Source organism: Entelurus aequoreus, linkage group LG26, assembly GCF_033978785.1.
Source record: "Entelurus aequoreus isolate RoL-2023_Sb linkage group LG26, RoL_Eaeq_v1.1, whole genome shotgun sequence".
In the NCBI taxonomy this organism is placed as follows: domain Eukaryota; kingdom Metazoa; phylum Chordata; class Actinopteri; order Syngnathiformes; family Syngnathidae; genus Entelurus; species Entelurus aequoreus.
In genome coordinates this window covers 5285906-5299660 of record NC_084756.1, presented here as the reverse complement: position 1 = coordinate 5299660, position 13755 = coordinate 5285906, and the positions used below count along the sequence as shown (strand labels likewise).

The 13755-nt window shown below is 39.3% G+C and overlaps 1 protein-coding gene across 2 annotated transcripts in view; it reads left to right on the top strand.

The window, feature by feature from the left end:
* The window catches only part of LOC133643628 (metabotropic glutamate receptor 4-like), a 487563-nt gene that overhangs the window by 210446 nt on the left and 263362 nt on the right, over positions 1-13755 (top strand). For both annotated transcript variants that reach the window (XM_062038295.1, XM_062038294.1), the window contains exon 2: positions 1417-1633. In XM_062038295.1, the coding sequence (XP_061894279.1) occupies positions 1417-1633 (217 nt within the window). The remainder of the gene's footprint in view (positions 1-1416; positions 1634-13755) is intronic.

Sequence of the window (13755 nt, the reverse complement as noted above, 5' to 3'; positions counted from 1 at the left end):
AATCAAGTTTTGTGGTGTCTGTGTAACATGTTTTTGTCTACTCTCCAAGAGTCCAGTCTGAGATTGACTTTTTTTTGTTACATATTTCGGATTCTGATATGGGCAAAATCATGGGAATTGAGCTGCAGTGTGAACAAGGTCTCTAGTCTATCTATAAGTTAAAAAAAAGTTCGCTAATCAAGTTTTGTGGCGTCTGTGTAACATGTTTTTGTGCGCTCACGGCGATCAAGTCTGGACTCCAGTCCCCAAGAGTCCAGTTTGAGATCGACTTTGTTTTTTGTTACGTATTTCTGATTCTGATATGGGCAAACTAATCGTAATTGAGCAGCAGTGTGAACAAGGTCTCTAATCTATCTAAAAGTAAAAAAAAAGGTCGTTAATCAAGTTTTGTGGCGTCTGTGTAACATGTTTTTGTGCGCTCACGGCGATCAAGTCTGGACTCCACTCCCCAAGAGTCCAGTCTGAGATTGACTTTGTTTTTTGTTACATATTTCTGATTCTGATATGGGCAAAATAATCGGAATTGAGCTGCAGTGTGAACAAGGTCTCTAGTCTATCTATAAGTCTGAAAAGAGGTCGTTAATCAAGTTGTGTGGTGTCTGTGTAACATGTTTTTGTCCACTACCCAAGAGTCAAGTCTGAGATTTACTTTTTTTCTTACATATTTCTGATTCTGATACGGGCAAAATAATGGGAATTGAGCAGCAGTGTGAACAAGGTCTCTAGTCTATCTATAAGTCTGAAAAGAGGTCGTTAATCAAGTTTTGTGGTGTCTGTGTAACATGTTTTTGTCCACTACCCAACAGTCAAGTCTGAGATTGACTTTTTTTCTTACGTATTTCTGAATCTGATATGGGCAAAATAATGGGAATTGAGCTGCAGTGTGAACAAGGTCTCTAGTCTATCTATAAGTCCGAAAAGAGGTCGTTAGTCAAGTTTTGTGGCGTCTGTGTAACATGTTTTTGTGCGCTCACGGCGATCAAGTCTGGACTCCAGTCCCCAAGAGTCCAGTCTGAGGTATTTCTGGGCAAAACATCGGAACTGACCTGCAGTGTGAACAAAGTCTCGAGTCTATAAGTCCGAAAAGTTAATGAAGCTTCTTTGCACTTCTTCGCTTTCCTTCCATCGCCTTGAAATATTTGCAAATATGCATGAAATATATTTTCTGAAAGGTTGACTTCCTTTTGTAAGAAAGCGTACTTTCCTCACCATCAGAGTTTTTTCTCCCCGCTCCGGTAATCATCTTAAGGTCAGGGAAGCGAAGTGAAGTACCTCAGAGACCTTGTTCTTGGAGCGTCTCATGGAATTATTTTCAAAGGCAGACAAGTCCTCCTAGACCTCGGCGCTCTGCTTACATTGCCGTGTTCTTGCCAGAAGCTTCTCTGACCCCTGCACCGTGTCTTCCTCCCCGCGCAGATCCCGCAGGTGAGCTACGCCTCCACGGCCCCGGAGCTCAGCGACAACACCCGCTACGACTTCTTCTCCCGGGTGGTGCCCCCGGACACGTACCAGGCCCAGGCCATGGTGGATATCGTCAAAGCCATGAGGTGGAACTACGTCTCCACCGTGGCCTCCGAGGGCAACTACGGCGAGAGCGGTGTGGACGCCTTCATCCAGAAGTCCCGCGAGGACGGTGAGTCCGCCTGTTTGCCAAAGATGTTCCTCTTCGTCTGCGCTGTGCCGCGGGAAATTGGTGTGACGTGCGAGCACAAATCTATTAGTTCCAGAACAAGGAAACCACTCTGATAGGATCTTGCTCATTCTTCATGGTCACTTTAGGAGCGCTTATGATGCAACCATCTCTCCACCAAACATCTTAGGCTGTGGGTGCAGCTGGTCCTAGTAGGAGACTATGGGCCTGATTTACTGAAGGTTTGCGTGTACTAAAACACGTGCAAAACTGATAGCACACAAAGCTGATCTTCTAAACGCGTGCAAACATGATAGGACATGCAAATCTGATCTAATTAACGTGTGCAAACCTGATAGCACACGCAAAGCTGATCTTCAAAACACGTGCAAACTTGATAGCACAAATAAGGATGATATTCTAAAAATGTGCAAACTTGATAGCACACGCAAAGCTGATCGACTAAATATGTGCAAAATTGATAGCACATGCAAGTCTGACATACTAAACATGTGCAAACTTGATAGCACTTGCAAATCTGATCTTCTAAACGCTTGCAAACTTGATAGCACACACAAAGCTGATCTTCTAAACACGTGCAAACTTGATAGCACAAATAAGGATGATATTCTAAAAATGTGCAAACTTGATAGCACACGCAAAGCTGATCGACTAAATATGTGCAAAATTGATAGCACATGCAAGTCTGACATACTAAACATGTGCAAACTTGATAGCACTTGCAAATCTGATCTTCTAAACGCTTGCAAACTTGATAGCACACGCAAAGCTGGTCTTCTAAACGCTTGCAAACTTGATAGCACACAAAGCTGAACTACTAACCGTGTGCAAACTTGATAGCACATGCAAAGCTGATCTACTAAATGTGTGCAAAGTTGATACCACACGCAAGGCTGATCTTCTAAACGCATGCAAACTTGATAGCACACGCAAAGCTGATCTTGTAAACGCGTGCAAACTTGATAACACACGCAAAGCTGATCTTCTGAACGCATGCAAACTTAATTGCACACGCAAAGCTGATCTTGTAAACGCGTGCAAACTTGATAACACACGCAAATCTGATCTTCTAAACGCATGCAAACTTGATAGCACATGCAAATCTGACCTACTAAACGTGTGCAAACTTGATAGCACATGCAAATCTGATCTACTAAACACGTGCAAACGTTCTAGCACACACAAGGATGTTTATCTAAACGTGTGCAAACTTGATAGCACACGCAAAGCTGATCTTCTAAACATGTGCAAACCTGATAGCACACGCAAAGCTGATCGACTAAATATGTGCAAAATTGATAGCACATGCAAATCTGACCTACTAAATGTGTGCAAACTTGATAGCACATGCAAATCTGATCTACTAAACATGTGCAAACTTATAGCACACGCAAAGCTGATCTTCCAAACATGTGCAAACTTGATAGCACATGCAAATCTGATCTACTAAACATGTGCAAACGTGATTGCACACAAAGCTGAACTATTAACCGTGTGCAAACTTGATAGCACATGCAAAGCTGATCTACTAAATGGGTGCAAAGTTGATACCACACACAAGGCTGATCTTCTAAACGCATGGAAACTTGATAGCACACGCAAAGCTGATCTTGTAAACGCGTGCAAACTTGATAACACACGCAAAGCTGATCTTCTGAACGCATGCAAACTTGATTGCACACGCAAAGCTGATCTTGTAAACGCGTGCAAACTTGATAACACACGCAAAGCTGATCTTCTAAACGCATGCAAACTTGATAGCACATGCAAATCTGACCTACTAAACGTGTGCAAACTTGATAGCACATGCAAATCTGATCTACTAAACACGTGCAAACTTTCTAGCACACACAAGGATGTTTATCTAAACGTGTGCAAACTTGATAGCACACGCAAAGCTGATCTTCTAAAAATGTGCAAACCTGATAGCACACGCAAAGCTGATCGACTAAATATGTGCAAAATTGATAGCACATGCAAATCTGACCTACTAAATGTGTGCAAACTTGATAGCACATGCAAATCTGATCTACTAAACATGTGCAAACTTATAGCACACGCAAAGCTGATCTTCCAAACATGTGCAAACTTGATAGCACATGCAAATCTGATCTACTAAACATGTGCAAACTTGATTGCACACAAAGCTGAACTATTAACCGTGTGCAAACTTGATAGCACATGCAAAGCTGACCTACTAAATGTGTGCAAAGTTGATACCACACGCAATGTTGATTTTCTAAAAGGGTGCAAAGTTAATAGCACACGCAAGGCTGATCTTCTAAACGCATGGAAACTCTGAAAGCACACACAAAGCTGATCTTCTAAACGTGTGCAAACTTGATAACACACACAAAGCTGATCTTCTAAACGTGTGCAAACGTGATAGCACACGCAAAGCTGATTGACTAAAATGTGCAAAATTGATAGCACATGCAAATCTGATCTACTAAACGTGTGCATACTTGATAGCACACGCAAATCTGATCTTCTAGACACGTGCAAACTTGCTAGCACACACAAGGATGATCTTCTAAACTTGTGCAAACTTGATAGCACACGCAAAGCTGACCTACTAAACATGTGCAAACTTGATAGCACACGCAAAGCTGACCTACTCAACTTGTGCAAACGTGATAGCACACGCAAAGCTGATTGACAAAAATGTGCAAAATTGATAGCACATGCAAATCTGATCTACTAAACGTGTGCAAAATTGCTAGCTTACACAAGGACAATCTTCTAAACATGTGCAAACTTGATAGCACATGCAAAGCTGATATTCTAAATATGTGCAAACGTGATAGCACACGCAAAGCTGATTGACTAAAATGTGCAAAATTGATAGCACATGCACATCTGATCTACTAAACGTGTGCAAACTTGATAGCACATGCAAATCTGATCTACTAAACATGTGCAAACTTGATAGCACACGCAAAGCTGATCTTCTAAACGCATGCAAACTTGATAGCACACGCAAAGCTGATCTTGTAAACGCATGCAAACTTGATAACACACGCAAACTGATCTTCTAAACACTTGCAAACTTGATAGCACACCCAAATCTGACCTACTAAACATGTGCAAACTTGATAGCACACGCAAATCTGATCTTCTAAACACGTGCAAACTTGCTAGCACACACACGGATGATCTTCTAAACATGTGCAAACTTGATAGCACACGCAAAGCTGATCGACTAAATATGTGCAAAATTGATAGCACATGCAAATCTGATCTACTAAACATGTGCAAACTTATAGCACACGCAAAGCTGATCTTCCAAACATGTGCAAACTTGATAGCACATGCAAATCTGATCTACTAAACATGTGCAAACTTGATTGCACACAAAGCTGAACTATTAACCGTGTGCAAACTTGATAGCACATGCAAAGCTGACCTACTAAATGTGTGCAAAGTTGATACCACACGCAATGTTGATTTTCTAAAAGGGTGCAAAGTTAATAGCACACGCAAGGCTGATCTTCTAAACGCATGGAAACTCTGAAAGCACACACAAAGCTGATCTTCTAAACGTGTGCAAACTTGATAACACACACAAAGCTGATCTTCTAAACGTGTGCAAACGTGATAGCACACGCAAAGCTGATTGACTAAAATGTGCAAAATTGATAGCACATGCAAATCTGATCTACTAAACGTGTGCATACTTGATAGCACACGCAAATCTGATCTTCTAGACACGTGCAAACTTGCTAGCACACACAAGGATGATCTTCTAAACTTGTGCAAACTTGATAGCACACGCAAAGCTGACCTACTAAACATGTGCAAACTTGATAGCACACGCAAAGCTGACCTACTCAACTTGTGCAAACGTGATAGCACACGCAAAGCTGATTGACAAAAATGTGCAAAATTGATAGCACATGCAAATCTGATCTACTAAACATGTGCAAAATTGCTAGCTTACACAAGGACAATCTTCTAAACATGTGCAAACTTGATAGCACATGCAAAGCTGATATTCTAAATATGTGCAAACGTGATAGCACACGCAAAGCTGATTGACTAAAATGTGCAAAATTAATAGCACATGCACATCTGATCTACTAAACGTGTGCAAACTTGATAGCACATGCAAATCTGATCTACTAAACATGTGCAAACTTGATAGCACACGCAAAGCTGATCTTCTAAACGCATGCAAACTTGATAGCACACGCAAAGCTGATCTTGTAAACGCATGCAAACTTGATAACACACGCAAACTGATCTTCTAAACACTTGCAAACTTGATAGCACACCCAAATCTGACCTACTAAACATGTGCAAACTTGATAGCACACGCAAATCTGATCTTCTAAACACGTGCAAACTTGCTAGCACACACACGGATGATCTTCTAAACATGTGCAAACTTGATAGCACACGCAAAGCTGATCGACTAAATATGTGCAAAATTGATAGCACATGCAAATCTGACCTACTAAACGTGTACAAACTTGATAGCACACGCAAATCTGATCTTCTAAACACGTGCAAATTTGATAGCACATGCAAAGCTGATCTTCTAAACACGTGCAAACTTGATAGCACACAAAGCTGAACTACTAACCGTGTGCAAACTTGATAGCACATGCAAAGCTGATCTACTAAATGTGTGCAAAGTTGATACCAAACACAAAGGTGATTTTCTAAACGTCTGCAAAGTTGATAGCACACGCAAAGCTGATCTTGTAAACACTTGCAAACTTGATAGTACACCCAAAGTTGATCTTTGAAATGCGTGCAAACTTGATAGCACTTGCAAATCTGATCTACTAAACGTGTGCAAACCTGATAGCACACTTAAAACTGGTTTCTAAATGTGTGCAAAGTTGATAACACACGCAAAGCTGATCTTCTAAACGCTTGCAAACTTGATAGCACACCCAAAGCTGATCTTCTAAACGCGTGCAAACTTGATAGCACACGTAAAGCTGAGTTACTAAACACGTGCCAACTTGATAGCACACGCAAAACTGACCTTCTAAACATGTGCAAACCTGATAGCACATGCAAAGCTGAACTACTAAACGTGTGCAACGAGGATTGTGGCTGTTAAGTGAGCGGAACAAGGTGTGCAATCCATTTAGCGTTTCTACCTTTATTAATATGCAAAGCATATGCTGATCATCAATACTGGGAGATGCAAATATAATTATTTAGCACACGCAATGTGATTTATCAACACTCACCAGCGTTTTGGGAGCACTGGTTAGCGTTTTATTTAGCACGTGTGAGAAGGACGTGCAAACTGACGGTGCTCGCGCTGCAAAGACAGATGATTGACAGAGAATTCTTCGTCATACGTGTGTGTGTAAACATATTTAAAATATATTACACATATTGTCTGTTCAGCAACATCCTTTTATAATTTTATAACTGCATGCTGGATGACTTAGAGGGGAAATGCACTATATTTTGGAATTTTTTGCCTAATGTTCACAATAATTTTGAAAGACATGACGACGGATGTATTTTTTTATGCATTCTAAATATTAAATAAATGCAATCCAAAGTCCGTTTACAGCCCTTAAAAAACATCCAAACACCTCCGATGAGGTTTTATATACATGATGTAAGTATATATGTCATGTAGTAACATTCATAATAACATGTAATATATACATGATGTAAGTATATATGTCATGTAGTAACATTCATAATAACATGTAATATATACATGATGTAAGTATATATGTCATGTAGTAACATTCATAATAACATGTAATATATACATGATGTAAGTATATATGTCATGTAGTAACATTCATAATAACATGTAATATATACTTGATGTAAGTATATATGTAATGTAGTAACATTCATAATAACATGTCATATATACATGATGTAAGTATTTACAGTATGTCATGTAGTAACATTCATAATAACATGTAATATATACATGATGTAAGTATATATGTCATGTAGTAACATTCATAATAACATGTAATATATACTTGATGTAAGTATATATGTAATGTAGTAACATTCATAATAACATGTAATATATACATGATGTAAGTATATATGTAATGTAGTAACATTCATAATAACATGTAATATATACATGATGTAAGTATATATGTCATGTAGTAACATTCATAATAACATGTAATATATACATGATGTAAGTATATATGTCATGTAGTAACATTCATAATAACATGTAATATATACATGATGTAAGTATATATGTCATGTAGTAACATTTATAATAGCATGTAATATATACATGATGTAAGTATATATGTCATGTAGTAACATTCATAATAACATGTAATATATACATGATGTAAGTATATATGTCATGTAGTAACATTCATAATAACATGTAATATGTACATGATGCAAGTATAAATGTCATGTAGTAACATTCATAATAACATGTAATATATACATGATGTAAGTATATATGTCATGTAGTAACATTCATAATAACATGTAATATATACATGATGTAAGTATATATGTCATGTAGTAACATTCATTATAACATGTAATATATACATGATGTAAGTATATATGTCATGTAGTAACATTTATAATAGCATGTAATATATACATGATGTAAGTATATATGTCATGTAGTAACATTCATAATAACATGTAATATATACATGATGTAAGTATATATGTCATGTAGTAACATTCATAATAACATGTAATATATACATGATGTAAGTATATATGGCATGTAGTAACATTCATAATAACATGTAATATATACATGATGTAAGTATATATGTCATGTAGTAACATTCATAATAACATGTAATATATACATGATGTAAGTATATATGTCATGTAGTAACATTCATAATAACATGTAATATATACATGATGTAAGTATATATGTCATGTAGTAACATTTATAATAGCATGTAATATATACATTATGTAAGTATATACAGTATGTAGTATATAGTAACATTCATAATAACATGTAATATATACATGATGTAAGTATATATGTCATGTAGTAACATTCATAATAACATGTAATATATACATGATGTAAGTATATATGGCATGTAGTAACATTCATAATAACATGTAATATATACATGATGTAAGTATATATGTCATGTAGTAACATTCATAATAACATGTAATATATACATGATGTAAGTATATATGTCATGTAGTAACATTCATAATAACATGTAATATATACATGATGTAAGTATATATGTCATGTAGTAACATTTATAATAGCATGTAATATATACATTATGTAAGTATATACAGTATGTAGTATATAGTAACATTCATAATAACATGTAATATATACATGATGTAAGTATATATGTCATGTAGTAACATTCATAATAATATGTAATATATACATGATGTAAGTATATATGTCATGTAGTAACATTCATAATAACATGTAATATATACATGATGTAAGTATATATGTATTGTAGTAACATTCATAATAACATGTAATATATACATGATGGTAAGTATATATGTAATGTAGTAACATTCATAATAACATGTAATATATACATGATGTAAGTATATATGTAATGTAGTAACATTCATAATATATATATATATATATATATATATATATATATATATATATATATATATATATATATATATATATATATATATATATATATATATATAATGTAATTATATATATATATATATATATATATATATATAATGTAATTATATATGTAATGTAGTAACATTCATAATAACATGTCATATATACATGATGTAAGTATTTACAGTATGTCATGTAGTAACATTCATAATATTATGTAATATATACTTGATGTAAGTATATATGTAATGTAGTAACATTCATAATAACATGTAATATATACAGAATGTAAGTATATATATGTCATGTAGTAACATTCATAATAACATGTAATATATACATGATGTAAGTATATATGCCATGTAGTAACATTCATAATAACATGTAATATATACATGATGTAAGTATATATGTCATGTAGTAACATTCATAATAACATGTAATATATACAGGATGTAAGTATATATATGTCATGTAGTAACATTCATAATAACATGTAATATATACATGATGTAAGTATATATGTCATGTAGTAACATTCATAATAACATGTAATATATACAGGATGTAATTATAAATATGTCATGTAGTAACATTCATAATAACATGTAATATATACAGGATGTAAGTATATATATGTCATGTAGTAACATTCATAATAACATGTTATATATACATGATGTAAGTATATATGCCATGTAGTAACATTCATAATAACATTTAATATATACATGATGTAAGTATTTACAGTATGTCATGTAGTAACATTCATAATAACATTTAATATATACATGATGTAAGTATTTACAGTATGTCATGTAGTAACATTCATAATACCATATAATTTTCATCATTAGAAGCATTAATTTCAAACATATTGAACAATCACTTACTGTACAAGGTCTGCTGTCAACAGGATGCCAACTGCTACAGTGTTTATATATTCACATTTAGATGAAGAATCAATCATAATGTTCGCAAAGAAAAGCGTCTTTTCGTGTCGTTCTTGCCATTTCCGTGTCTAAATTGGCTGTCAAAGTGCACCAACTTGTCGGAATATGTCCTCATCCTTCTACTATCCAGGTGAGAGGCATGAAGAGCAATGAAGCGAGGAAATGATGTCAACATTAGCACACAGGAAGTGATCACAGCACCTCTATAAATAGTCTGTCTGCGTTAGTACTTATAATAATAATATCACTAATACTTGTTAATATTCACGTCACCAGATGTAAATGGGGTATTGTTGGCGCTTTTTGGATGTTTTTTTTATTGGGTTTTATAGGCGGAATAGAGGACCTCCCATTAAATCCGCTGTAAGCTGACTTTTATTTACGTTTATTTACAACTTAGAATGCTTTTTTTTTTAAATTAAAGCTGTTGTCATGTCTCTCTTTATGATTGAATGATAGGCAAAATAGAATAAAATGTTAGGTTGCCAAATATTGAAATATTTACCTGATCAGTGCTTTGAAAAACACATTCCCCGTCTGCAACATGCCGCTCTCTGCACCATGGCGCTCTCTACACCATGGCGCTCTCTGAACTATGGCGCTCTCTACACCATGGCGCTCTCTACAGCACGCTGGCAGGGCAGGAAAGTGTTTTTCAGCCTGGGTAAGATGCTTGCAGAGACATGTTGGAGAGCTTTGTTTGTTTGTGCCTGTGACAAAACGCTGAGAAGCATACATTCTCACAGCTCTTCAACGGCTCCAAACTGGTGGGCGTCTGACGGAGTTGCTCTTGGCACCCAAACGGGAGCACAGCTTGGCAGCGCCGCCGACTCCACTGCAACTCTTGCCGGCCCAACGGGAGTTGAGCTTTTCACCGTCATTAAATTTCCCCAACAGAAATAGATTCTGGATGATGTTTTCTTTCATGGTTTTCCATGAAGTTATTTGCATATTGTAGCGTGGCACTAACTGTTCTCGCCACCAGACTGGGGATTGGTGGATAGGTGGGATGTGACCAGTTATAAGGGGAAACACTTCTGGGGGTAAAGGGTTGTTGTTGTGGAAAGAAGTCTGAGAATAAACTCACTGGCTCATGGGGCCACCAAGGCAGTGGTGCCTGTCCCCATCAAAGTTTGTGTTCCTCCGTCATGGTGGTCATCGCTCCCCACTCCAACCTCCTTACCACGGCTCCTTTCCAGTGGTGAAAGCAGGGCTCAATAACTTTGTCATAGACTTGGGGGGGTCTGCATGAGCGGGTTACTGTCGATCGGATAAAGCTTGCCCATCAGGACCCGGACGTTGTGACGCTACCTGCACTCCCACCTTGTCAGGGCCGGCCACCTGCATCTGTTCCGGACCCTGTTACCTCTTTTGACAGACGGTCTGGATTGCCCGCTGTTTCGGCCCAGGCTCGCCAGTGTTGAGGTTGGCCCCCAAGGGCAACATTGTTTGTACCTATGGACTGTGTGCGGACAAGCCGCTGTGGGCGTCCTATTAGACCACCTAAAAAAAACTAATTTGGTGGGTTTTGTTCTTTAAGATTGTGTTTTGTGTTAGTGCCAAATCTGGTGTGTCGGGGGGCAGGGGGTCTGTGTAGCGGGGCACTAATTGTTCTCGCCACCAGACTGGGGATTGGTGAATAGGTGGGATGTGACCAGTTATAAGGGGACACACTTCCGGGGGAAAAAAGGGTTGTTGTTATGGAAATACGTCTGAGAATAAACCCACTGGCTCAGGGGGCCACCAAGGCAGTGGTGCTTGTCCCCATGCATCACTGTTTGCCTCGTTTCCGTATGCCCAAAGACCTCGTGACGGCAAAGTTTGTGTTCTTCCGTCATGGTGGTCATCGCACCCCACTCCAACCTCCTTGCCATGGTCCCTTTCCAGTGGTGAAAGCAGGGCTCAAGAACTTTGTCATAGACTTGGGGGGTCTGCATGAGCGGGTTACTGTCGATCGGATAAAGCTTGCCCATCAGGACCCGGACGGCGTGACGCTACCTGCACTCCCACCTCGTCGGGGCCGGCCGCCTGCATCTGTTCTGGACCCTGTTACCTTTTCGACTGATGGTCTGGATTGCCCGCTGTTTCGGCCCCCAAGGGCAACATTGTCTGTACCTATGGACACTGTGCGGACAAGCCGCTATGGGTGTCCTATTAGACCACCTAAAAAAAACTAATTTGGTGGGTTTTGTTCTTTGAAGTGGGTTTTGTGTTAGTGCCAAATCTGGTGTTTCGGGGGGCGGTGGGGTCTGTGTAGCGGGGCACTAATTGTTCTCACCACCAGATTGGGGATTGGTAGATAGTTCGGATGTGACCAGTTAAAGGGGAACACACTTCCGGGGGGAAAAAGGTTGTTGTTGTGGAAATAAGTCTGAGAATAAACTCACTGGCTCAGAGGGCCACCAAGGCAGTGGTACCTGTACCCATGCATCGCTGTTTGCCTCATTTCTATATGCCCAAAGACCACCTGGTGGAAAAGTTTGTGTTCCTCCGTCATGGTGGTCATCGCTCCCCACTCCAACCTCCTTACCATAGCCCCTTTCCAGTGGTGAAAGCAGGGCTCAAAAACTTTGTCATAGACTTGGGGGGTCTGCATGAGCGGGTTACTGTCGATCGGATAAAGCTTGCCCATCAGGACCCGGACGGCGTGACGCTACCTGCACTCCCACCTCGTCAGGGCCGGCCGCCTGCATCTGTTCCGGACCCTGTTACCTCTTTTGACAGACTGTCTGGATTGCCCGCTGTTACGGACCAGGCTCGCCAGGGTCGAGGTCGGCCCCCAAGGGCAACATTGTCTGTACCCATGGACACTGCGGACAAGCCGCTATGGACGTCCTTTTAGACCACCTAAAAGAAACTAATTTGGTGTTTTTTGTTCTTTGAAGTGTTATTTGTGCTAGAGCCAAATCTGGTGTTTCAGGGGACGGGGGGTCTGTGTAGCGGGGCACTAATTGTTCTCACCACAAGATTGGGGATTGGTGGATAGGTCGGATGTGACCAGTTATAAGGGGCCACACTTCCGGGGGAAAAGGGTTGTTGTTGTGGAACGAAGTTTGAGAATAAACTCACTGTCTCAGGGGACACCAAGGCAGTGGTGCCTGTCCCCATGCATCACTGTTTGCCTCGTTTCCGTATGCCCAAAGACCTCCTGGCGGAAACGTGTGTGTTCCCCCGCCATGGTGGTCATCGCTCCCCACTCCAACCTCCTTACCACAGCCCCTTTCGAGTGGTGAAAGCAGCGCTCAAGAACTTTGTCATAGACTTGGGGGGTCGGCATGAGCGGGTGACTGTCGATCGGATAAAGCCTGCCCATCAGGACCCGGACGGCGTGACGCTACCTGCACTCCATGCCTGCATCTGTTCCGGACCCTGTTACCTCTTTTGACAGACGGTCTGGATTGCCCGCTTTTTCGGCCCAGGCTCGCCGGCGTGGAAGTCGGCCCCCAAGGGCAACATTGAACGGGCACATACAGTTGATAGATAATTGCCATCACCAGTTGTTGTCAGTAAGGCCTTCTAGCTGGCCTCACCTTGAATGTGACGTTTACGCGTCCTGTGATTGGATACTCACT